The following is a 25660-nucleotide window of genomic DNA, read 5'->3' on the forward strand; positions in this document are numbered from 1 at the left end:
TTAGCTCTTTTGACAAAGAAAAGTAAGCCAATTGATTTGCTAATGTCTGTCATTTTATGGATTTTTAGTATGATACTGCATGAGAAGTAATTCTACTATTGAGAAATAGTTGTTTCAAGATTTATTTGAGAGAATTTAAATGATAGACCACACTGACTTCACAAGACAATAGATAATGCCAGAGTTTCTGGCACATCTAAATAAGTGCCAAACAATTCTTTTTCATGATAGAATACTTCTGTTCATCCTAAACGAAGCTTTCGCTCATGTAGTAAACTGAATGTTCAATCTATTTTGCATGCTGCATTGTTTACTGAGATGTATAATAGTAGCGGTCATCCCATAATTGAGGGTTGAAGAATCGATGGATTGAGAAGGTAGTGGTTAATCTCTTTTAAAGATTATGAGCCCTACTCAAACCTTACCCATTTTTAGAGAAGTTGGTTGAATGGTTTACAACGAAGGGCCAAGTTAGAGATAAATCGCATGATCACCCTAAATTTTGCCTCATAAACTCCTTCACTCTTTGAGAGTACTAGGTACAAACATGTCGATGATAGCTTTGGCTTTCACAAAATTGACTTTTATTTCTTTGTTGCTTACCATATACCAGCTAAATTTGTTTGAAATGTTAACATTTTAAAGAAAAGGCCAATTTCTAACCATTGCTTGTTGGAACTCAAAGAACAAGTATTTCAACAGCATTAAGACATAAATCAAGAAACATAACCTCGATGACATGGAGAGAGCTAAAATTTAGGAAAGGCCATTGATTTGGGTGACTGAATGACCATAGGAATCTGGCAAAATTTGTACAAGAATGATGATATGAGCTGGTTCAAGCCCACCTAGCACAAACACTACAAAATGAGTGTTGAGAGGTGGCATCGGGGCAAATATAGTCATTTTGTTGGGTCAACACTTGAGAGTACCAGGTAGACATAAAACTTGATTTGTGTCTATTTTGCTAAGTTATGTGACTCATGTACTTCTATCTAGTTATGTTTCTTAAAGTCTTTTGAACTCGAGCAAGTAAGTTTGATGGATGTTTTATACATGGTACCATAAAGCCAACTGGTCTGAAAATTACCAACATGAAAGCTCAGTACACAAGTTAAGTAGGAAGAATGATAGACATGACATTGCTTGTAACAAAATTATATATAACTACCAAAGAGGTGGGATTACTACTGTATAGGGTGAAGTTGGTTTGACAAAAAACGAATGAAAGGAAAGAAAAGCGTAAAGGAAAACAAAAGAACAAAGAGTAAGAGCCAAAGCGTCCAAATCAAGAAAAAGAAACAAGAATAAAAAGGAATTAAAGTGGATATGTTCAAGAGGCAAGAACTACTGAGATCAAAAGAGCATACCTTTCAAAACTTCATGGACAAAGATGGACTTGCTTTAGAGAACCAGAAACTATTATTGTTCAATTATTTATTCTTCACGCTCAATGTCAATCCAAACATTTTATCACAAATCAATCAACATTTCTCTGTGCATGCATTCCGTTATTGAAAACAAATTTGAATTCAATATGAAATCGTGGTGAATAAATGTGTCAAAAATCAAAAATACGATTTTAACTTAAAGTTTTGTGTTTTTCAAGGAGAAGAAAAGGACTAAAGTTTAGCTCTAGATAAAAAATGTTGAGAAGGGTCGACCCCCCATCACTACCCATCACTACTATAACAGGGGTCACGCCTCCCCCTCTCTCCACACAATTCGACCTGCCTAAAGAGCCAAGTAAATCACTCAAAATTCCAATTGTGTGCTTACAAAGGCTTGACTTAAATAAATTATAAATTATTAGAGTCTTCGGTCCAGGTCCTTTTTTTCATGCTTGTTTAGTTTAGTTTATTTTTTGCTTAGTCATAATGCATAAAATGTATTATTTTTTAATAATATTTTTATGTAATTATTATGTAATTGAATGCTTAATACCTATGTTTGTGTTTGAGTAGGGCCATTTGATTGAAATCAAAGGTAAAAAGAAGAAACTCAGGCCCCACGCCCCAAACATATGTGGTTTACTAACTCCATAACGAGGTCATCGATACCATCTTTCTAAATTTAATGCACCGGGGGCATGACGTGTTACATGTGCAGAGGAACTATTTAATCATTGTCATTCATCGTTAAGAACAATTGTGGAACGAGCTTTTGAGCTTTTGGTTTATTAAAAGGACAGTTCCCTATACTAAAAACACAAGTGTTGTATCCTTACCGTACACAAGTTGCGATTGTGTTAGCCATGTATGTTCTACACAATTTCATTATAGACCATAATCCTCAAGCAGAACAGTTTGATGTTGATGAAAGTGCATTTGACAATGCAAATGAGAGTACATCGTTTGTAAACGAAGTGGAAAGTACAACACAAAAGTATTAGTCGAGAATCGAATAATGATCTGCGCAGTACAATAACATCTCAAATGTTTATGGATTTTCAAAATCGTAGGTGCGGATTAACTTATCACACACATAAACTATTCTGTTGCTGGTTTTAGTTAGGCAAATGTTTGTTTTGTTTATGTTCTATTGTTGTTAGTTATTGTACTCAGAATATACTCTCATTACGTTTTAATCTCTGTCAAAATGTGATGTTTATGTTTTCAGGACTGATCAAAGATGAAACACCGACATCAGTGTGACGTATGTTCGAAGGTCGTGTAAGGGAAAAATTTGATTTTGTTTTGAGTTTTTTTTTTGTTATGGTGGATGCGTGTAGTGGATTTTCAAAATCGTAGGTGCGGATTAACTTATCACACACATAAACTATTCTGTTGCTGGTTTTAGTTAGGCAAATGTTTGTTTTGTTTATGTTCTATTGTTGTTAGTTATTGTACTCAGAATATACGCTCATTACGCTTTAATCTTTGTCAAAATGTGATGTTTATGTTTATGTTTTCAGGACTGATCAAAGATGAAACACCGACATCAGTGTGACGTATGTTCGAAGGTCGTGCAAGGGAAAAATTTGATTTTGTTTTGAGTTTTTTTTTTTGTTATGGTGGATGCGTGTACAGACACTGCATATGTACTTGCTTCTATGGATACTCAACACATGCACTTGGCTTTGTATTGAATGTTGAAGCTCTTTTGAACACTGAACATTGATGATAATATGTAAATATTTTATCACTGATGAGAATATGTATGTGGTTTGTTTGGTGTTGTAGACTTTATAGTAGAATTCTGATATATATCCAATGAATATGGTTCCTGTATTTATGAATTGTGTGTAGATGTTGATGCAAACATTTGAGAATGTTTGTATTTATAGTATCTTCATGAGTTGATATGTTCTTCAAAACTTACTGCGGTTATTTTTGTTCTTGTAGGAAAAAGACTCGCAATTGAGGGTTATTTATGTATTTGGTGTGGTTATTTATCTAATTTTTGTAAATCTAAACAAATGTTTCCTTATTATCAAACTAAGAATTAATTTTCTAAAAATCTAGAAATATATTTTTGTACCATCAAACTCAAAAATATAAAATTGAAAATATATTTCTGAGTCATCACACACACACTAAAATTAGAATCAAAATGATTTTTCTCATTCTATTTTTTCATTTTTTATATTTTTAGAAATATATTATCCAGACCATCAAACTACCCCTCAATGAAATTTGCTCTTTGTAATTTTTTTCTATAAAAAAGCCCCATATTTTTTTGATGAATATGTTCTTGTCACCTAAAACATGTTGTTATTTGGGTCTGCATTTGCGTTTCAAGTTATTTAAATTTGTCGAATCAGAATCAGTTTTTTAATAAAAAAAGTAAATTTTTTAGAACTATTTTGAAAGGATGAGTTTTCAATAACAGGCGTTTTGAAAATATGACTTTTTATTGGAGTTTTTATGAGACTTCTTGATCTTGCAGAAATGCTATATTGTTTTGGTGAAAGGGAGCCCGACTGCCCCACCAGCGGCTCTCTCTCTCCCGCTCTTCTTGGTGAAGTTTGGAGGAGGACGCAGCTGCCGGCATCTCCTAGGAGACACCCCATTGAGGACGCCTTCGCCCCTCGTGATCCTATCCTTTCATTTCCTTATTCTCTTAAACCTGCAAGCCCAGCTCGTGGAATGCAGATCGATCATCAATGGTGGATTCTAGGCGTCGATAACTGCTTTCAATCTGAGATTCAAGTTGACCACACCCAATCTAGGTAGGTTTTTGCGTTTTCTGTAGTTTAGGTTCTAGATTAGATAGCTTCCACTATTTTCGTCCACCTAGTATAGGAATGCCAAATTTTGTAGTGTGTTCATCTTTGTTTTGGGTAGCTTTCTGCTAAAACCATGTTTCCTTATCCAAATCATATGTGCATTGGTCGATTTAGGTGTTTCCCTTCTATGTTTCAGCAAGATTAGTAGATTAGAGTATTTTGTTGGGTGTTTTTGGATATTCTCATCATGTAGCTGTAGGTTTTGTTATTTTTCCAGCGGGTACATCTCGTTCTCTAGCTACTTTTCTGTTTTCCCTTGCTGTACCTGCATAGGACGATGCATCTTTGTAGGTTTTGGTTGTGTTAGGCATTTGTAGGTTAATGAGCTGCTGGTGACGTCCAGCAGTTTTTATTTTCTTTCCACTTTTTTCTTGTAATTTCTCATGCATTCAGTTGTAGGAAATTAGGGCTTTCGTGGGAGTGGGCTTTAGTGTTAACACGCGAGCTGCTTCCCATGACTAGGCCACATCCAGCCCTTAGTTTCATCTTTGATTCCTCAGACTGCAATTAGCGTTAGCTCTTACTTGCTGTAGATGTGCATTTATTTTGTTAGTTTTAAGATGCACTTGGCTGTCGTTGATTAAATGCTTAGTGATTATTAGCTAGAATTTGGGGCTTTCATAATTTTCAGCAGATTGCAGTCAAAATCTATAGGCTGGTGCATGTTGGTCATGCACAACAGCTTTTTTTGTGGAGTTCGAGCACAATGTTGTATTCCGTAGTTATGTTTTATGATTATCCTACTGTAGATTAGTATTAAGTATGTATTTAGTTGGCTAATTATGCTTTACGATTGATTTCAGGTTGTGGACTGCCTAGGAACATAGTGCATTTTTTTTTATTCTTGGCTATCAAGTTCCTTTACATCTTGTTTTGAGACACTCTATAGCAGCATGTTAGTCTAAGTTTTCCACTTGTTTACTTAGGGAATTGCTAGTTTAAACTTGTTCTTACATAATTTATGCTAGTATCATCAAATGTAATTTAATAGATGGATGGCTAGGATTATCATGTTAGGTGTACTTACACATACTACATAGTGCTTTAAGCTTGTGTCTACTTCTAGTAGATTACTTTGCGTTTTCATGTCCTTTTTTTGGTTCAGTTGCGTAGGTTTTCTTTGAGTAGCTGTTCATCAGTCTCGTCAAATTTGGTTTAAGACAGCTGTAGTTTACCTAGTTTAGAGTAGTTGGCAAAGTGTAGAACCACCAACTAGCATTTTCAGGTCTATTGGTTAGTATAGAATCTATAGATTTAATTTACAGTAGTTAACTCTAGTTTTCTTGTTTAAATTTTGTTTTTGTAGTTGTGATTAATGATTATCCTTCCTGTAGATCAGTTTTTAAGCAAAAATTAGTTGTTAATATTTAAATATAGCTAATTTATTTTTTTTCAAACTGTTGTTCATTGTTTTCAGTTTCTAAGTATAAGGTTTAAGGTGCTTACCGTGTTTTCTACCATATCTTTACTGTTCTACCGTAATATAGGGGGTTTAATAGTATTTGTTGTTTCAAAAGGTTTTTAGTAAAAAATTAGTTGTTAATCTTTAATTATAACTAATTTAATAGTTCAAACTACCTTTACTGTTTTCAGGTTTCAAGATAGTATTTAAGTGATTTATCTTTGTCCATCTTCTTCCATTACATCTTCTTTGTCTATCTCCATCTACTTATCTCCCTCTTTTATCTAGGTCATTCCTTTCTCTCTTCTGCTTCTACAATCTTCTTTTACTTCCCTCTAGGGAGAGACTTCAACTCCTCTCCCTCTCCCTCTAGAGAGAGACTTCATCTCCTCTCCCTCTCCCTCTCCCCCTAGTCCCGACCGCGTCTTGCCACTTCTGCTCCCCTTCCTTCTTCTGTATACTTTATACAAATACACCAATATTTGTTTGATAGTGGTGTTATTTTTGGCTAGTCGCTCTCCTTTATCTCCCTCCATTTACTTTTACTTCCCTCTGAAGAAAGGCTACATCTACTCCATTCCTTCTCTCATTTCCTCTCCTTCACTTCCCTTTATTACACTCATCAAGCAAAACATCATTTGCTCCTTCCTCTCCTCTATTTTCATCTACTAAATTTTGATATACCATTTCACTCACTTCCTCTCTTCTTCTTTCTTCTTCATCACTGGCATTTTCTCCTTGCTGTCATCTACCAATTCCGTTCCTTTTGACCCCCTTCTCTCCTTTTTTCCTCTCACGGACTTCTATCCGATCTCCTTTGCTCACGGTTTCTTTTTTTTTTGGGCATTAAGATTGTCATCGTCATACTCTTCCTACTACCAACGGTGTTTAATTGAACCGAATTGACTTGTATGTCTTTTTACCATACCACATTCACATGGGATGTTGCCATTATCAAAATGCAATTGGAGGTCAAACACCAGAATGAAGTCAATGATAAATTCAAATGATAAGCCAGTGATAAAATCAATTGAAATTTATATCATATAACCAAATATAATGCAAAATAGCACGCTACCTCATTTCTTTGTTCTCGTCCACCCAATCCAACAATAAATAAACACTATGTCTCCTATTATGAACAACTTCAAACGAAAAGTTAATTGTAAAATCAATTGAAAACTGCACCACATAGGTAGAAGTTAAATCCAAGTTTCACATGATTGAAATCACACAAAAACTGAACAACAACTGACGAGTGTTGTATTCATAAACTCAATCACTTAACAACTAAACACTATGTTGCTAATTCTGACCTATTTTAAACGAAATAAACTTGTTAAACAATTAAATGTTATTGCATAATATCAAAACCTTATAGCAAGTAGGTGTTTTTGTACCACAAAGAAATTGTACAACCATGATTTTATGATGCACCTTGAAAATTGAAAGGCCTAAAAAGGCATGTAAAAAAAAAAAAAGCAGACATACAAAAAGATAGTAGATTGAATAGCAAGTTCTTCAACGATTGGTTTTCTCTCATATCCACAGCAAAAACACACAATTATGGTGCAACAACAAAATTGTACCACAACTACTTAAATAGTATCATGCAACTAGGAAGATCATACAAGCCTTTTGTGTATTCCGAGGATTGGTTTTGATCCTCATGTTTACAATAAGATCACACAACTATAGTACAACAACAAAATTTTACAACTAGCTACTATCATGCAAAAACAAAATTGTTCAACACCAATGGTGTTAGCATAGTTAAAAGCAAAATACAATTATGCAGCAACAAAATTGTACAACAAATATGGTTTTATAATATGCCAAGAAATAAAACGGAGAACATTAAACAGTATCTAAACACATATATATTATATAAAGAAAAATTGTGGCATACTTACACAGAACGGGGTAGCTGGAGATATGTTCTAGTAAGTTATCCGAAAATCGGGTTTTGCACTTCAATGGTTCACAGCAAGGAGCCCTAGCACTTGATCAAACAGTGGTGACAAGAACTAGTAGGATTCTTCTCTACATCAAGGACGGTGGCAAGATTCCGTAAGATTCTCCAGTGGCAATAACAATAGCTCTGGTGGAGGTGACAACGATTGAGTACCAAAGAGCTGGTTTGTTTGGATTCTGACAGGGGTGCACTTCTGAACGAGAAGAGTCACAATCTCTGTGGAACCAAGGGTCTTCCCCCACAATAATGGGCATTGTTGTCATTTCTGTCTAATGGAGGGCATTGATGGGCATTATTGTCATTTATGTCTAATGGAGGGCATTGATGGGCATTATTGTCATTTCTGTCTAATGTCATTTTGGACCGATACATATGCAACAACCTAGTTGAGTTCACTTGTCGAGACTTCAACTTAGTTGACCAACCTTGCCATAGGTTTCTTCCACATGACAGTCATCAGACACCACTTTTTGTGCGCGGGGGTGGTGCATATAACTTGCCTCACCTCTTTTATCTCGACTCATCTAAGTAAGTTGAGAGAGGGGCAGTGAGTGTGAGGAAGGTTCCACATCTCTATTTAGTTTTTTCATCATTAATTAATCCAAAAATTCGCAAGAACACAATACATTCCTGCCCCTCTACTTTTTCTTTTTAAATATTTTCAATAAACGCTTATTTTGCCATATTTTCTTTGCATATATATATAAACACACACTTTTGGGTTAATCAAATGTATACATATATTTTCCAATTTGATCCATATATATATGCACACACACTTTTGGGTTAATCAAATGTATACAAATAGTTTCCAATTTTACCCATTGTAAATAGGTTATTTTTTTGCCTTTACATATATTTTTTTATATACTTTCTTTAAGGAAATTGCTTTCCGCATAAAAACCTCGGGCCATATATCTGTATGCCTTTAAGGTTTTGGCTTACTTTTGGGTTTGAGTAGACCTGTTAATACACATTTCAAATCAAGTGTCACAAATGTTAACATGAGTAATACATTAAAACATGATAGCAACCATAGGATTGGATATGAATTGCCTTTCCACCCAATTACACTTACGCCCCCTGAGGCAGCCCTTACGTATAATATTTACTTTCTCATACTTATACGCATTTTATAAGCCTAATTGCTTAAGGCTCATCAAGCATATATTTTTGTTCTTAGGTACTCCTACAGCTATATGAAATTTTGTTTTTGCCCTTGTTTTACAGCTGATAGCAGTAACATCAAAATTTTCACTTGAAAAACTTGTCGGATATTTTAAGGAGGGGAGTGATACAATTAGAGATGTACAAGAAGTCGAGCCAACTCGATCAAGATTCAAACTTGCCCAATTAAACTCGAGCCGTTTATTCAAACTGAACTTGTTTAATAAACAAGTCCAACTTGAGCTTGAGTTAAAAGTCGACTTATACGGTTTGAGTTACATGAGGTTGACTCGTTTAAACTGGACTCATCTCGTGTCTTTTTTTTTTGGGTTAATTTTTAGGGACATGTCGGTAATTTTTGATGAATTTTAACACACATTTATAGTTTTCGTTTTCATTTAAGAAAAAAAATACATGAATTAACCTACACAACTTAAATGCGTCGAGCTCAAGCCTGCCTCCTAAAAGCTCGAGTTGAGCTATGTGACTTGAGCTTGGCTCAGTTATTGTACATTGCAAGATACAATACAAGTGGCGCCATGGAAACCCCTAGAAGGAGGCAATGTGTTGTGCCGCCTCACATATGGATGTTCCGGGTCCCATAGTGTTGTCGTCCGAATATTTTCATTTCTTTTGCTTCTCTTAATTATTTATGAATGGTCGCCAACGAAGTTAAATAAAAATCTGAACCATTTTGGCCAGAGCTAGGGAGCTAGCGTACAAGTTGTGGCCATCAGAGCTCGTGAAACGTCCGAACGGGATTGGGATAAGCAGCAGTAACGTGGCAATTTCCAAACCCTATATAAGGACATGGGGAAAATGCGGTCCCGCCATAAACACCAAAAAAGAGGGAAAAAGACACCGAGAGATGAGAGTCGGAAGATATTTTCGTTTCTGGTTTACATTATAATCTTAATTTCATTTTACGTGCTTGTTCTTAATATGAGCTCCCTTTTATTGAAAACTGTCAAGATAAACAATGAGGAATGCTTAAATTATTCTAAAGCACAGGGAAGCTTACTGAATATTTACTGGATGGATAAGAATTAAGGACTGTGCCTGGATACTCTGGATGACCTCCAAATTGCCTTTCATGTTTACAGTAACATCACAACCATTTCAAAGGGTGGGCAGTTTATTATCTTTGTTGATTGCTCAATGAAAATACTATTTGGTATGTTGCAGCTTTGGTGAATAAATCATGTTTCATGCGGTTCTCGGATATTTGTCTAATTGATGAGAGAGCCAAGTGTGGCTTCCAAAGTGATAAAGCATCTCCTTTCTTTTTTAAATAATAATAATATTTACGGGATTAATTAATTCACATATCTACATTAGACTGCTGTTTGGTTGGTATTGTTTTATAGATAGATAATACTAATGAAGGTCTCATATAGTTGCTTCAAGTACTGCCTAATACTCATTTTTTGTCATCGAAGCAAAAACCAAGATTTTAAAGGTTTACACCTCTGTTTATTACATCCCCTAAACACATAAAGAGGGTTTTCAAAACTCATTAAAAAAAAAGTTTTCACAGGTTTCCATAAATTCAATTTTTTTGTCACAACCTAAAAATCTATCACTAAAAGGCAGCCATCAGCAAAATTAACAATGCGACCACGATCTTTGGTGTCTTTTAGCAACAATTTATGTTATTAGTTTTAATTTTTAACCATAACGTAAACATCCGGCATACTGCAGCAAACAATACTCCCCGAACAGTAATCCGACCGACGAGAATTTTGCATCAAGACTGAGGAGGATGTCTGCCGATGCTAGAGAGAGTGAAGAGCAGCTCGCTTGGCTCCTCTGGGGCACTTCGTCCACATCCACATGAGAGGTCTCGCCTCTGTCCACCAAGCGGTCCGAACGTCGGTTACTGGTGGTGAACGTATCAGTTACTGATGTGCTAGCTTTAAATTTGCGCGCTGTTCTCTGACCGTCAAAAGCTCGCCCTTCCTTTATCTCTCGCCTGGTTAAGCCCGCTTTCAAAAACGCCACGTCGGCCTCAGCCTCCATGTTTTTGCTCCTTTTCCCGTCGACTGCGTCCCATCGTCGGCGAACATTCGACTGCCTGCCGCTGTCGGTTGATATTGTTTACCTACTCTTTGATTAGAATTAATAACCAGTTCAAGCCAAGGCACGGAGAGGCGAGGAGAGGACGCAAACGCAACGATGGCTGTCCTCCGCCAGTTTATTCAGTGGCTTCATCTGAGAGACAGATTCTCCCATGGGGGCTGCAACCCGTCCATGCCTCTCACTTCTGAAACTCCTCCGTCCGCGACCGGCTTCCCATCCTTGGTGCAGAGACAAGGCAAGGCCCCTTTTTACGTCGATTCCTGCAGCGGAAGGGGCTTCAAGAAGGTTAGGGCTGCTGCCGTCGCCTCTTCTCGTGCTCGGAGGGCCTCCTCTGTTCGAGTCAGGTGCTCGGACGAGAGAACAACGCCTCCTCCGCCTCCGGAGCTTCCTGAATCGAACGGGCTCGTGCAGCTGCCCCTGTTCCCCCTGCCGCTAGTGCTTTTTCCAGGAGCCATCCTGCCGCTGCAAATTTTCGAGTTCCGGTACAGGATCATGATGCACACTCTCTTACAGACCGACCTGCGGTTCGGCGTCATCTATACGGACAACGTGTCTGGCACCTTCAATGTTGGGTGCGTGGGCGAGGTCGTGAAGCACGAGCGTCTCGTCGACGATCGGTTCTTCCTTATATGCAAGGGGCAAGAGCGGTTTCGCATCGTCAACGTCGTCAGAACTAAGCCCTACCTGGTGGCGGAGGTACAGTGGTTGGAGGACCGTCCCCTGGACGATCCGCAGGAAGACTTGGACGCCCTTGCCGTCGAGGTTGAGAATTACATGAAGGATGTCATTAGGCTTTCCAATAGGTTGAACGGCAAGCCGGAGAAGGAGTCTCAGGATCTAAGGAGGAACCTCTTCCCTACTCCCTTCTCCTTCTTCGTTGGCAGTACTTTCGAAGGTGCTCCGAGAGAACAGCAGGCGCTCCTTGAATTGGAAGACACCGCCACGCGGTTGAAGAGGGAGAAGGAGACGCTCAGGAACACTCTCAATTACTTGACTGCTGCATCGGCCGTCAAGGATGTTTTCCCTTCTTCGTGATGATGATGATGGATACGTGTAACCCTTTGGGAACGCTAAAGATAACTTCTTATTCTATATTTCCCAAATGACTAGAAGAAGAAGGACATGAAGGACCCCAGAAAAAGTTAAAAGAGGGCCTCTCTCGTTTCAGCGAAATAGGATGCTAGATACTGGGAAGCCATCCCTTGCAGACACTGGAGTGAGATTACGGATTACAGTCCTCTCTTTCCTCTGCTACCTGTTTGTCGAGTCTGTGAAATGAAGAATCCAGTAAGTCTACCAACTACTGGATGCTTGTTATTCTTGAAGATCTGAATCTCCTTTCCTGTAAATGAAATTATTGTCACTGCCGTTAGTACGTCTTTTTTGTTTTTTTTTTTTTTCATAGTATGTAATTCGAGGTCACTGCTGGTTTCCGTCCTACATATAAAATGCCTTCGTCTGCTTTCATTGCATGCGAGCAAGTACCTTCATATGCTGTTGGTTCAACTCGCACTGAGCGCTTAGAGTTTGCCATTTTTGTGTTAATCAGCCTAAGCAGATGGTAGGGGGTCTGAGATTTTGAATTGATATTTTATCTTGAATAGTTCAATCAAATTGTAAACAATATTGTGTGGTTTCTATTAGATTCGTTAGTCCAATAAGAATGCGCACCTATCTTTCTGCTTAACGAGTTAAAAGTCTGTGAAATTAAGAATCCAGTAAGTCTACCGACTACTGGACGCTTGTTATTCTTGAAGATCTGAATCTCCTTTCCTGTAAATGAAATTATTGTCACTGCCGTCAGTACGTCTTTTTTGTTATTGTTTTTTTTTTCATAGTATGTAATTCGAGGTCACTGCTGGTTTCCGTCCTACATATAAAATGCCTTCATCTGCTTTCATCGCATGCGAGCAAGTACCTTCATATGCTGTTGGTTCAACTCGCACTGGGCGCTTCTACTAAAGTTTGCCATTTTTGTGTTAATCAGCCTAAGCAGATGGTAGTGGGTCTGAGATTTTGAATTGATATTTTATCTTTAATAGTTCAATCAAATTGTTAACCATATTGTGTGGTTTCTATTAGATTCGTTAGTCCAATAAGAATGTGCACTTATCTTTCTGCTTAACGAGTTATGTGTTTGTTTGTTGTTGCTTCATGTGCATGCTTGTTGCACAACCATCTCTACAAGAACTCCAATAGGCGAACAAACTTTGCAATGAAAATAAGAAACTATCGATGACAATCTGAAATGCACCCTTGCACAATCATCAAAGTGTAAGGGTCATTGTTATCAATTTAGTAGATGTTTGAAAAATGATAAATCACCACTTAACTTTTGAAGATGGGCTCAACTTTTGATAAGGAGTCTCAAGGAGTGGCCTGCAAACAAAAACATCAATGTTTAATATAAAATGATAAAAACGCCCCTCTTAACTGACCACTCCTTCCTTGGTTGATAGAAGATAATTTTGGCTTTAAGAGGCATGTTTTCTCATTTGTATATAAAAAGATGAATGCTCTTTGTCAGTAGGCGGTTCTTTGAAAATTTCTCACAAAAGTTGAATTCCTATTTGTTAACTTTTAAAACTCGAGCAATGATTTGTTATTGCTAATAATTAAACGCCTCTTTTTTAACCTCACTTAAACAACTAACTAAAATAAAAACCAAAGTTACTATAATGTGAGCCCACTAGTGAGGGTAACCTACGATTGAGAGAGAGAGAGAGAGAGAGAGAGAGAGAGAGAGAGAGAGAGAGGAGGCCCACTCCTAAAAACTACTGAAGCTAGATATAGGATTGCTAAGTCCTTGTTCTTTGACCTCCACAATCAACAACTCATTAATTTCCTTCTCAATATTAAATACGCTCTCATTAATTGGAGCATTCATCATCCCCATACTTGAAGCCATTTGGATGGTGGAGTTGTTTAATTCCTTCAGGCCAACACCGGAGGCTCCTTGGTTAAGGGGATCTGCATTTGCTGACAAGCTTCCTGCATTTTTCCAAAGAGGTGGCCCAAGCTTAAATTCCGAGCTGCTTTTACGGGCTATTGCAACCAGCATGCATGAAGAAGCTAATGCTTGAGAGTTGCCAGACTTTTTATATGCAAAGGAGACTGTAGGATGCCACCATGCGGTGGAGGGATTCCAATATGACCACATAGCAAAGCCAAAAACCCCAAAAGAAGAAGGAGATCATAATTATATGAAGGTAGCTTTCTTAAATTAAACCCTTTCTACTGAGCAAGTTGGGACACAACACTGTGGTCAAAGTAGTAGAGAACAGCAATCATTGTTGCTGGTAATTGGTATGACTACACCAATTAATATATAGAAGTCGCATGTTTACCATTTCCTTGACGACTTTCCAGTTTAAATATGCACCATGAGACCATGTTTGGGTCTAAAGAGATGCCTAGGAGACGGAGGGATTCCTATTGGGGATATCTCAAAAGAGATGTGAAACCACTGTCCATAGAAGAACCTGTATAGGCATACCATATTTTGCAACAAGTCCTCATAACCAGCCTGTTCCATATCACCACCACTGAGCTTTTTCAGCACAAAACTCAGACCGAGAGGCAAACTCGCCAATGCACCGACTTTGTTGGTCATCCCATATCATAACCTTATTGGGAACGCATTGCGGTTTCTCACCACCACCAACAGGTGCCAATATATTGCCACAGAAAAGCATCTCAACTATCAATCCTCCGTTCTTGAAATTCCTTTTTGACTTTTGTAGTAAGGACTCATCTCATCCGATGTTCCACTACATTTAGCTAGGAAGGCCTTCCTATCTGCCCTACTCTTCTTCCTTTCGTGACTGTGGCTTCTTGGATGGAAGCCACCTTGGGCTCTTACCCTTGGGTGCCTGTGAATCCCTTGTAGCGGTTCTCTACGCGTTGCATGGTTTTGCTCTAACGGGTTCTCTTTGAAGAGTTGAAAAGAACCCCATGTGTTCCACACCTTGAGATGATGGTGTTATAGAAATTTTGGTGAAACCTCAAGTACCTCGATTTTCTGTGGAGGTAAGGTGACAATACCATTATCTTTAAAAGAGCAAGCGAACACACCATAGTAGTAGCAAATGGGTGCCAAATGATACAGATAACCGCTTCCTCCGATTGGGATTGTAGTCGGAAGACGTATACAACTTCATCTGCATCCTCTACGAGAACTTGCCCATTTCTTCCTTCTCAGTGCTAGTGTTATTCCTGGCATTTCCCCTTCGATTCTCTTCTTTGCTTCCATTAGAACCATCCTCTTCATCTCTGCGATTGTTCTCTTGATGAACATCTTTTGAAAAGCTTGAAGCTGGAGCATTTCTTCTCCAGATACCTTAGCTGACGGTTCCACTTCCCTAATGCTACTCTAAGCTACAAAAGGCCTTTTCTTAGAAATTGCAACACGTGTTGTATTCTCCATACCATCATCCCCTCTAAAAACTCATTAAATGTTTGTTGCTTTGCTGCGACCATTTTCTGCTCGATTTCTACATTTTTTGGTAGAAATAACTAAGTTCTCTTCTATCGTAGCGGATTTGAGTTCTATACTTGCATACCAAATCTGGCACTTCTGATACCATTGGTAGTAGGTAACTTACACAGCCTGTTTGAATGGAGGGAGAGGGAGAAAAAGGAATGGAAAGAAAGTTCTTTATTGTGTTTGGATTACTAATTAATAATGAGGGAAAGGAAATGAGTACTAATGGCTCTGTTTGGATGCAAAGAAAAGGAAAGGGAAGGGAGGGGAAGGAAATGATTTTTTAATATAATTTCAATCCGTCTGAAAATGGAGAGATTGGGAGGGAAAGGAATGGATGTTCCTTCTCTTCCTTTTCTTCTCCTTTTTCTCCCTATTCCCTTCCTTTTCCTTTCCTTTCCTTTTCCTTCCATCCTTTCCTTTCCCTCTCTTTCCCTCCATCCAAATAGAGTGTTTCCTTTCATCTATTCCTTTCCCTCTCTTTCCCTCAATCCAAACATAGCGTTAGTGGTTAGAGTGTTAACTTTAATCCCCACAGAAATGTCACCAAAAAGAACGGAAATGAAGAAAATGCACAAGAAATCAAAGGGGATCCTATTGCAAAGGAAAATAGTGTCTTTCTTAACCTCCAATTAGCCTAAACAAAGATAAGAGCCCGGTTTAAGAGGGCTAAACCCTAAATCCGAATTGGATCTCAGATCCTCAAAACAAAAAGGTCCAAACCCAAAAGATTAAAAGCATCTAAATAAAATTAAATAATATCTATCCTCAGATCCTTAATGGATCCAAATCTACGATCCAGCCCTCTAAGCCATGCTGCATCAATCTTCCCGGTTGAAGACTTCTGCTCTTGGCAAAGGTGTGTGTCAGAATCATCTGACAATGAACAGTGATGGGACTGATCGTCCTTTACTTGCCTTGACTACCAGTAGCGGAGCTACTTGTTGGCAGGGGTGGGCCACTGCCCATGCCAATCCATCAAAAATTTCATTATATTGTGTCTTCACATTGTTATGACTAAAATTTTATGCAATGCCCACACCAAAGTTGTGTCACCAATGCAAGTGTCCTAAATCTTGGCTCCGTCACTGTTGAGTGCCGTATGTAGATGAAACTCTCCTTGTTCGGATGGGATTGCAATAGGATTAGTAATCTTGGATGCACCACTTGCCAGTTTGTCTTGCTACAGGCCCGATGCTCTTGAGGAATCCCGCTGCATATGACTAGTCTCCTCTGGTTGCATGTTAGCTGAAGATTTGATTGCATCATGGTGGGAGTACAAATCAACCACATTGAAGATTGGAGAAATGTTATAATAGTTAGGAAGCTCTAAGAGGAAGAGTACAAATCAACCACATTGAAGATTGGAGAAATGTTATAATAGTTAGGAAGCTCTAAGAGGAAGACATTTTTTTCCTTAGCACAGAAGGATCCGGTAAAGGCCATACTTACGGGGGCTTAGCTTGTGATAGTTATCAACAGGGAAATGCTCTGGATGCAAATAGACTCAAACAAGCTGACCACCTCAAAATTGACTTCCCTCCTACCTAGTCAACATATGCTTTGTAAGACTCATAGCTATCTTGCAACTTCTGTATGACATGCTGCTGGTGTATCATACATGTAAGCGACAACAGCTAGGGCTTGAGGGTCAACATCAATAGGATATGACACAGTAGCTAGATCAACTACATGGGTAAGAGATCGACCATACACAGTCTGGAATGAAGACCTGCCAATAGAACGGTTAATAGAACAAATGTCATGTCTTGACATGGTCACCAACCAAACAATGAAGTAAATTCCCTAAAATACAGTTGACCACCTAAGCCTTAAGTCTGACCATTGGTTTGGGGGTGGTAGGCACTTCTAAACTACAATTAGTTTTGAGTAGTGCCCACAAAGACTTACAGAAATGACTCGTGAATGAGTGTCACGGTTGGAAGTAATACTCTATGGGAGACCATGGAAATAAACATCCCTAAAGTAGAACAATGCCACTAAAGACACGTTAGTGATACACTTAACAGGATAAAGACTGTCATCTTGGAAAACTGATCTACAACTACCGTAATAAAATTGAATCCATGCACCGCCCTAGGGAGCCGTAAATGAAGTCCATCGAGACATGATTCCAAAACTAGTCTCGGATGGTAAATGAGTGTACAACCCACTATTTTGATGTTGGCCTTTGACCATATGACAAACTCGACAGCTATTCACATATTTGATTTGGGCCAATAATAACACTCTTCCAAAGAAGAAGGGTCTTATCATGACCAAAATGACCCAACATACCACCTCCATGAAGTTCAAAAATTAGATGTAATGTGAGAGAAAAATCAGGAATACACAATCGATCTTTCCGAAAAAAAAAAACTATTATGAATGAAGAAAAGAATGTTTGAAACATTTGGTTTGGCAATCACTCCTCTCAGGGTTTTCAAAAGTCGGATTCATTTGCATGGAACTCCTTACAACCTTCAAATCCAATCACATGGTCATAAGGAGGCTACTTTTTCAGCTAAGATGACTTGCATGTGTTACGCATATAGCTAGCATTCATTCTGAGCCAGGATCAATGATTTTGTTACGAGTTTTTGATTGAGGCTTAATAGCAAAAGTGTATTGTTGTAGGAAACTGACCCATTTAGCATATTGTGCAGTAAGTTTCTTTTGATTGTTTAAAAATTTTAATGCTTCATGATCTATCTATAAAGCAAACTCCTTAGAGATCAAATAATGATGCCAATAGCGCAAGGCCTGTACTACAACGTAGAACTCTAGTTGAAATAGTGGCGCCTGGCTTGAGTAAGTTTTTGATTGTAAAATGCAATTTATTTTTTTGATGTAATGCTTTCGATGTTGTGCTTTTGGAGAGTCAGTTTATAGCATGTAGCTTATATTGTGGCAGCCTCAAGGGCTGAATGAGATGGATTGTTAATGCCACTGTCATGGTGATTGGTGGAGGGATGTCTCGATCAAATTTTAGCTAGAGTTGTCATTTGAGCAGTCATGATCCTCTTGGATGGACCTAACGGTGTGCAGTAGAAATCAAGTTTCATAGATGCACTTGCTCCTGGAGTTTCATCTAATTCGTCTACTTACTCCTTTTTCATTTTTCTTTTCTCTCTGCAAACAACGAGATGTAGACCATAGGTCCAACAGATTGGTTATTAGACAGTCCCATTTCAGTTGCTAGATTTCCTCTACAAAGCATACTTAGTGATGAGAAATGTATGATGAACTTACACCCTGTCCCTACGTCTTAGAGAGAGTACAAGTTTGCAAGGATTATTTGTTCAAGAGTTTATGGACAACATCTATTAGCCATGTTCTTTCAGTTACTGTTCCTTATTTGCACAATTAATTTCCATTCCCTTCTTTTGTGGCAACCCAATGGCAGCTTCATGGGTGATATAGCAAGTCAACCAAGTGGATTCCACTTAAAATGTCGCCATGCGACACCAGCTTCCAGGTATTATTTTTCCTTCTCTATCCAAAAAAATAAAACGAACAAAACAAAAAAAACCTCCAGCCAACTACTTCTTAAGCCTTGTCAACTACATATTCAGATTAACAACAAAACCATATTAATACCACCTAACTAGAGCATATTAATACCTTGTCGACTAAAGATCTTATGGTCGCCTATGGGACTGATTCGAACCGATGGAAAGGAGGAGCTGCTGACGCAGTCCTGCAGAAAAGGGGCCGCTCGGACAGCCCCCTCGTGCAGGACAGGGGCTGCACTCCGACAGCTCCTTAAGCACCTAAAAGAAAAGTCGGCCATGGGACCGAGTGAAATTAATTAAAAAAAGGAACACCAACTATGTCGTCTGGATAGTCACAATTACCAAGCTCACCCATGGGAGCAGCATGAGTGGCTAGCCAAGAGAAATGATGGTCGGGAGAGGGTACCAAATAAGTGAACTTGCAAAAGCCATGAGGTTCAGAGAATGAAATCCTATGGAAAAAAATCGGATGGCTAAGAGGCCGTCTATGAGATCCACAGGATTCCACATTATATATATATAAAGTTACCCAACTTACTCATGAAAACGGTCCAATCTACTATAATGGTTGGTTGAGAGGAAAAAAAAATGTAAAAAAGGAAAAAAAAAAGGTGCCAACTAAATCACTTTTTTTGTTTTTTATCAACCATCCATCATGATAAATTAAAAGGTTCATATTTGGTATCCCCTAGCATCCATTAGTTTTAAGATCACCATTCATACACTATGTACATATAAAAAAAATTGACTACGTTGAATGGTTACTTTTTTTGTTTTGTACAAGTTAAAAATCGTCATGAAAAACGTACTGTTGCTAAAACAATGGTCAAAGTAACTGCCGTCACAAATGCTCAGTTGGCAACGGTTTTAGAAATACAAAATTTAAAAAATAATTTAAGAATGGAGGCAGCCGGCTTATTTCAATTTATATATATAAATGCACACAAACGCAAACAAATATCCATTGGCGACTGAGAAGGTACACTGGGCGAGTACACAGCATTGTTAAGTATGTCTCACCTTTTCATTTTCTTTTGTGGACGAGCAGGCCTCAAAATCCCAATGTTGGTATTAGCATCCAATATGCCACGAATGACACCAAAGTCCTAACTCCATTCCCTTTCCACATAGGGATAATTCCACCTGTAGCTTCTAATATTGCCCGTGGCATTTCTTAATGAAATAAATCCGAATGCACGCGCTCCAACTGGAAGACCTGATGCATTACGGAGTACACAAAGTGATTTCAAAACTACAAGTGGAAGACGTAACCGCCTTGGTGCCCAAGCTAAATACCTTCTATCGAGAGGACACTCTCGGTGCTCAAAATAGTAATACCTCCTAACTAGAGACCATAATATATTTAGTTACTATAGATGTGAAGGAATGCCAATTTTCTCAAGTAAATTTTAGACAATTGAAGACTGAAATTAATCCACTTGACAACTGTTAAGTCAAACCTTTTACAAGGATGTGTTTGATGAACAATGACTACGCACAAATGGTTTCACATAAAGGAATTTGGAGTTGAAACGAAGGTGATTGGAATAATATCTTTACCAAAGATGTCATATAACTGGGAAAGGAATAAATACAACAGCATCAGTACATTCCTCCTGATAGGTTGCCGCCCGATTGGTTTCACTTGAAACCAACAAATATCTGCAGAAAGTAATGGCGTAGTTAATGTCAAACAATCACCAACTACAAATCATGGTTATGACCCGCACAGACCTCAAATAGACATATCTGTCACTGTCAATTAACATGGTCCTACAACTTCATAACTAACACCCAAGAAGCTTATTTTTGACGTCACCACAGGCATTTTCAACATTGTTAGAGTACCATGGTCCTTCAGTTGATGGAGCAGCTTTCTTTTGACAGCTGACTTGGGCGATGGACAAAGTGGTAATCAAACCAAATGTCTTTGTTAGGTATCATGAATGTAGCAACCTAGCTACCTTATTCAACTCTCTTAGTAAAAAGCCAAGACGGGCCCAGGCCAGGCCAATCCAGTTTTTAAGTAATAAAATGGTAAAAGGCAATTATAACAGTTAAATAATATATTTTTTGATGATTGATTAAAAAACATGTGCATGATCGAACAGATAAAAAAAAAATCAACAAAATTGATGCATATAATTACACAAACAATACAATCACACAAGACATTGTACATATGTAATAGTATTAAATAGATAAACAATGGCTGTAAAAAATGTGCCAGTTGGGTGAATGAAGATATTTCAGATATGCAGTCACATATATGATAACCAAGAGTTACATTGGTTGCTTCATGAAAAAACAAAAACATTGGTAATACAGATGTGTGTGAGAGAGAGAGAGAGAGAGAGAGAGAGAGAGAGAGAGAGTTCCTTGTAAACCCTGTAGGCAACAAAATAAAAAAAAAACAAGACAAAATTCACTACAGATTAGTCTGTCTACTTGGAAAGTTAGTTGGAGTAGACAATGTTATGGAGCATGTTCCCTGTTGGACCTCCAGTTTTTTTATAGCATTAGCAGCCCTAGAAATGGGAGGCCCACAAGTGCCACGTAAATAATGAACAAATAACACAGAGGAGACAATATTCCTTGTGTTCCCAACAAATCTTTTGTTTCTCACTCTATCCTCAAATATAAATGTAGAAACACGGAAAACAGGAAAAAGAAATACGATGAACACAATGTAACGTGGAAAAACCCTCAACAAAAGGGGAAAAACCACGGATGAGGAGGAACGGGTGCCCACTAGCAACCAGACTCTCTCTCTCTTAAGATTTCATTCACACATTCAAAATTAGGGTTATAATCTTTAAGTAAGGCCCAACAAGGGCTACACGATGGATCAGGTATGGATCTGGACCTTGTCCCAAGACCCATCTAACATGCTTCAACAATAAATATTCTAAGAATATGTACCTCCTTCATGAAATCAAACATTGGACAATGAATAGATCTGTAGGTTAGAACAAGGATCTCTGTCCTTGGAATATTTGGTCCTACAAAAAGCATGTCAAGAACAAGTATTCCTGCAATCCTACACTCTTAGAACGATAGTCACAAAAAACATGTACCACTAAAAAAAATGTGTAAAAACATGAGAAAATCATCAGCCAGAAAAAGGGGAAATTTCACAAATTATTTTGCAAAATATAGTAATATAAAAAAAACATGAAAAAATACATTTTAAACGTGATTTTTCCATGCCTTTTTTAAACATTCATTTTTTTTTTGGTTTGATGGCATCACATGCAATAATTGAATATTTTAATGACAAAGACAGAACAAATGTTAAAAAGAAGGTCGACTTCACCGCCTAATCCTGAAGTTAACTGCTTTTTGGTGTCACGTATTCGTAGTTTGGGGAGGACAAGCTTTCTAGGGATTTTGAATTGGGGAAAACAAAAATGTCGACCAGATTTAGGCAATGTTCTAAAGATTTTCTGCTGGATTGCTGCTGAGGAAGGAGGACTACAGCTGTGGAAGACGACTAATGTTGAAGTGGTGAGTATGATTGTCGCGTGCATCGAGGGAAGCAGCAAAGTACCATGATAATGAGAATCTTTCCCTCTCTCGCTCCTTGTTCTGCCATGATAAGAAAAATCAGCAAAACATGCTTTCCTCTTATTGACACTGATTTTAGATTGCTTTTCAAGTTTTTAGCCTCTCATTGACACTTTTTAGCCTGGTTTTTTACTTTGGTTCTGCATAAGGGTTATAATGTCATATATGTTTGGCTGCTTGTTATCAAATGAAGCTGTCTGTAGAAATAGTAAAACCGAGGGAACGAGAAATGAACATAGATGTAACGTAGAAAACCCCTCAACTAGAGGGAAAAAACCACGGGTGAGGAGGACTGGTGCCCACTAGCAACCAGACACTCTCTCTCATAAACTTTCTTTCATACCAAAAAATTAGGGTTACTAAGTAGAGCCTCAACAGGCCTAAACAGGAGCACACACTGGACCAGGTCCAGACCCAAACCCGTACATTAAAACAAGTCAACACTCCCCCCAAGTTGGGCATACAGATCAAACATGCCCAACTTGGATATATTTCTCTCAAATGAAGTTGAAGACAAGGCTTTGGTCAGGACATCAGCTGTTTGGTCTTCAGATCTCATTTAAGGAAGTACAAGTTCTTTAACATCAATTCTCTCTCGAATGAAATGCCGGTCAATCTCAACATGCCTTGTTCTGTCATGAAGCACAGGGTTGTTGGCCAAGTTGATTGTTGACTTGTTATCACAATACATCTTCCTTGGTTCTTCAACCTTTATACTAATATCAGTCAACAATACTTTTAGCCACAAAAGCTCAGAAACTCCCATAGCAACTGCTCTGTATTTTGCTTCAGCACTAGAACGAGAACAAACGTCATGCCTCTTACTCCTCCACACTATGAGATTCCCTCCCAAATAGATACAATAGCCAGAGGTGGACCTCCTAGTATCAATACAGCCTGCCCAGTCTGCATCTGAATGACCTTCAATCCCAAGAGTGTCTTGCTTAACATACAGGAGACCTTTGCCAGGATTCCTCTTCAAGTAGCACAAGATTCTGTTGATATCCTTCAAGTAAGCATCCGTGGGAGCATGCATAAACTGACTCATCACATTCACAGTGAAAGTAATATCAGGTCTAGTGAGAGTAAGATAAATCAATTTCCCCACAAGACATTGATATCTTCTCTTGGCCTCTTCACAAAGAGACTCCCCATCTCTAAGACTCAACTTATGGCTTTCATCTAGAGGAGTAGAAGCCGGTCTACACCCCAGTTTCCCGGTCTCCTTTAACAAATCTAGAGTGTACTTCCGCTGATTTAGCACAAGGCTAGTACCAGACCTAGAAATTTCAATGCCAAGGAAATATTTCAACTTACCAAGGTCCTTGAGATCAAACTCGATCGCCAACAGTTTCTTTAATTTACTCATTTCATCTTCATCATCACTTGTGACAATCATATCATCAACATATACCAACAGAATAGTAACCTTTTGCTCATTCCTCTTCACAAAGAGTGTATGATCTCCATTCCCTTGATGATATCTGTAGAAACACGAACCACAAAGAGAGAGTAGAGAACGAACACACAATATACGTGGAAAACCTCAGAAAGAGGTGAAAAACCACGGGGAAGCTCTGACCTAGGGGCTCACCGCAATCCTAGGAGAGAGAAAATTATATTTCACTTAACTTAACACTTAAACATAAGTGACAATATAAAGAGGGAGAGAGGAGAAGCCGCCTAGGGTACCGAGCCCGCCTCGGTACCCGCGCACCATAGAACCGGGTCCAGATATGGACCCGGTTCCCACAACAACATATTCTAACACTCCCCCTCAAGCTTGGCATACATGTCAAACATGCCAAGCTTGCTAACATTCTTTTCGAATGAAGAAGTACAAAGCCCTTTAGTTAGGACGTCTGCAATTTGATCTTCAGACTTCATATATGGCAGAATCAGCTCCTTTGAATCAATGCGTTCCCGGATAAAATGACGGTCAATCTCCACATGTTTGGTCCTGTCATGTAACACTGGATTATTGGCAAGATTAATCGCAGACTTGTTGTCACAGTACATCTTCATTTTATCTCCCAGTTCCACACCGATATCAGTCAAAAGAATCTTCAGCCACAGCATCTCTGTAACCCCCATTGCAACAGCCCTGGACTCAGCCTCAGCACTAGACCTCGAACATACTTCTTGCCTCTTACTTCTCCAAACAACTAGGTTACCTCCAAGAAAGATACAATACCCTGTAGTGGACCTCCTTGTGTCAGTGCAACCTGCCCAATCTGCATCTGAGTAGCCCTCAATAGTAAGTTTGTCTTGTCGAGTATACAGCAGTCCTTTTCCTGGGTCATTCTTTAGATATCTCAACACTCTTTCTGCACTCTTCCAGTGACAATCCGTGGGAGCATGCATAAATTGACTTAGCACATTTACCGCATACGTGATATCAGGGCGAGTTAGAGTAAGATAGATAAGCTTACCGACTAGCCTCTGATATCGCCCTTTTCCTTCCTCATCCAGAATAGTGCCCGTCTTGATACTTATCTTAGTCCCCGACTCCATAGGAGTAAGATAGGGCCTACAACCAAGTTTACCTGTCTCCTTTAGTAAGTCAAGAGTGTACTTCCTTTGATTCATAACCAGCCCTGTCTCTGATCGAGCAATCTCTATCCCCAGAAAGTATCTCAGCTTACCCAGATCCTTGAGGTCGAATTCTTTAGCTAATCTCTCCTTCATCTTTCTGTTTTCTTCTTCATCACTACCAGTGACAATCATATCATCAACGTAGAAAAGGAGAAGACTCACCAGACCATCTCTCTGCTTTATGAATAGGGTATGATCTCCATTTCCTTGCTTGTACCCAGTAGACTTCATAACGATCCTTAGTCTCTCAAACCAAGCTCTAGGCGACTGCTTCAAGCCATACAAAGCTTTCTTGAGGTGACAACATTTTCCCTCTTGAACATACCCGGGAGGCATGCTCATATAGACTTCTTCCTCCAGATGGCCGTTCAAGAACACATTTTTAACATCAAGCTGGTCCATGCGCCACTTCCTGTGCACAGCAAGAGCAAGAATAACCCTCACGGTCTTCAACTTTGCAACAAGGGCAAAGGTCTCAAGATAGTCGATCCCATACTTCTGGCTGAACCCCTTTGCAACCAGACGAGCTTTATATCGATCTACAGTGCCATCAGGTTTGTACTTCACGTTGTAAACCCACTTAGAGCCAACTAAGTGTGTCCCTTTAGGGATATCAACAACTTCCCATGTTTTGTTCTTAGCTAACGCA

The 25660-nt window shown here is 38.7% G+C and overlaps 2 protein-coding genes across 2 annotated transcripts in view; one reads left to right on the plus strand and one right to left on the minus strand.

Annotated features, from left to right (window-relative positions):
- Positions 1-3939: 3939 nt before the first annotated feature.
- On the plus strand, positions 3940-12524 carry LOC116265727 (uncharacterized). Its single transcript, XM_031646552.2, has 2 exons — positions 3940-4171; positions 10474-12524. The coding sequence occupies exon 2, from the start codon at positions 10948-10950 to the stop codon at positions 11884-11886; it is 939 nt and encodes a 312-aa protein (XP_031502412.1). The 5' UTR covers positions 3940-4171; positions 10474-10947; the 3' UTR covers positions 11887-12524.
- Positions 12525-20242: 7718 nt separating this feature from the next.
- Positions 20243-25660, minus strand: part of LOC116265978 (uncharacterized) — an 83801-nt gene continuing 78383 nt past the window's right edge. Inside the window, exon 12 of the mRNA XM_031647000.2 lies at positions 20243-20511. Within this exon, the coding sequence (XP_031502860.1) occupies positions 20491-20511 (21 nt within the window). The 3' untranslated portion in view covers positions 20243-20490. The remainder of the gene's footprint in view (positions 20512-25660) is intronic.

Source organism: Nymphaea colorata, chromosome 12 (genome assembly GCF_008831285.2).
Source record: "Nymphaea colorata isolate Beijing-Zhang1983 chromosome 12, ASM883128v2, whole genome shotgun sequence".
Lineage (NCBI taxonomy): Eukaryota > Viridiplantae > Streptophyta > Magnoliopsida > Nymphaeales > Nymphaeaceae > Nymphaea > Nymphaea colorata.

What these genes read in the sequence shown, in the direction of transcription:
- LOC116265727 (XM_031646552.2), top strand. Translation starts at nt 10,948, where the DNA reads ATGGCTGTCCTCCGCCAGTTTATTCAGTGGCTTCATCTGAGAGACAGA.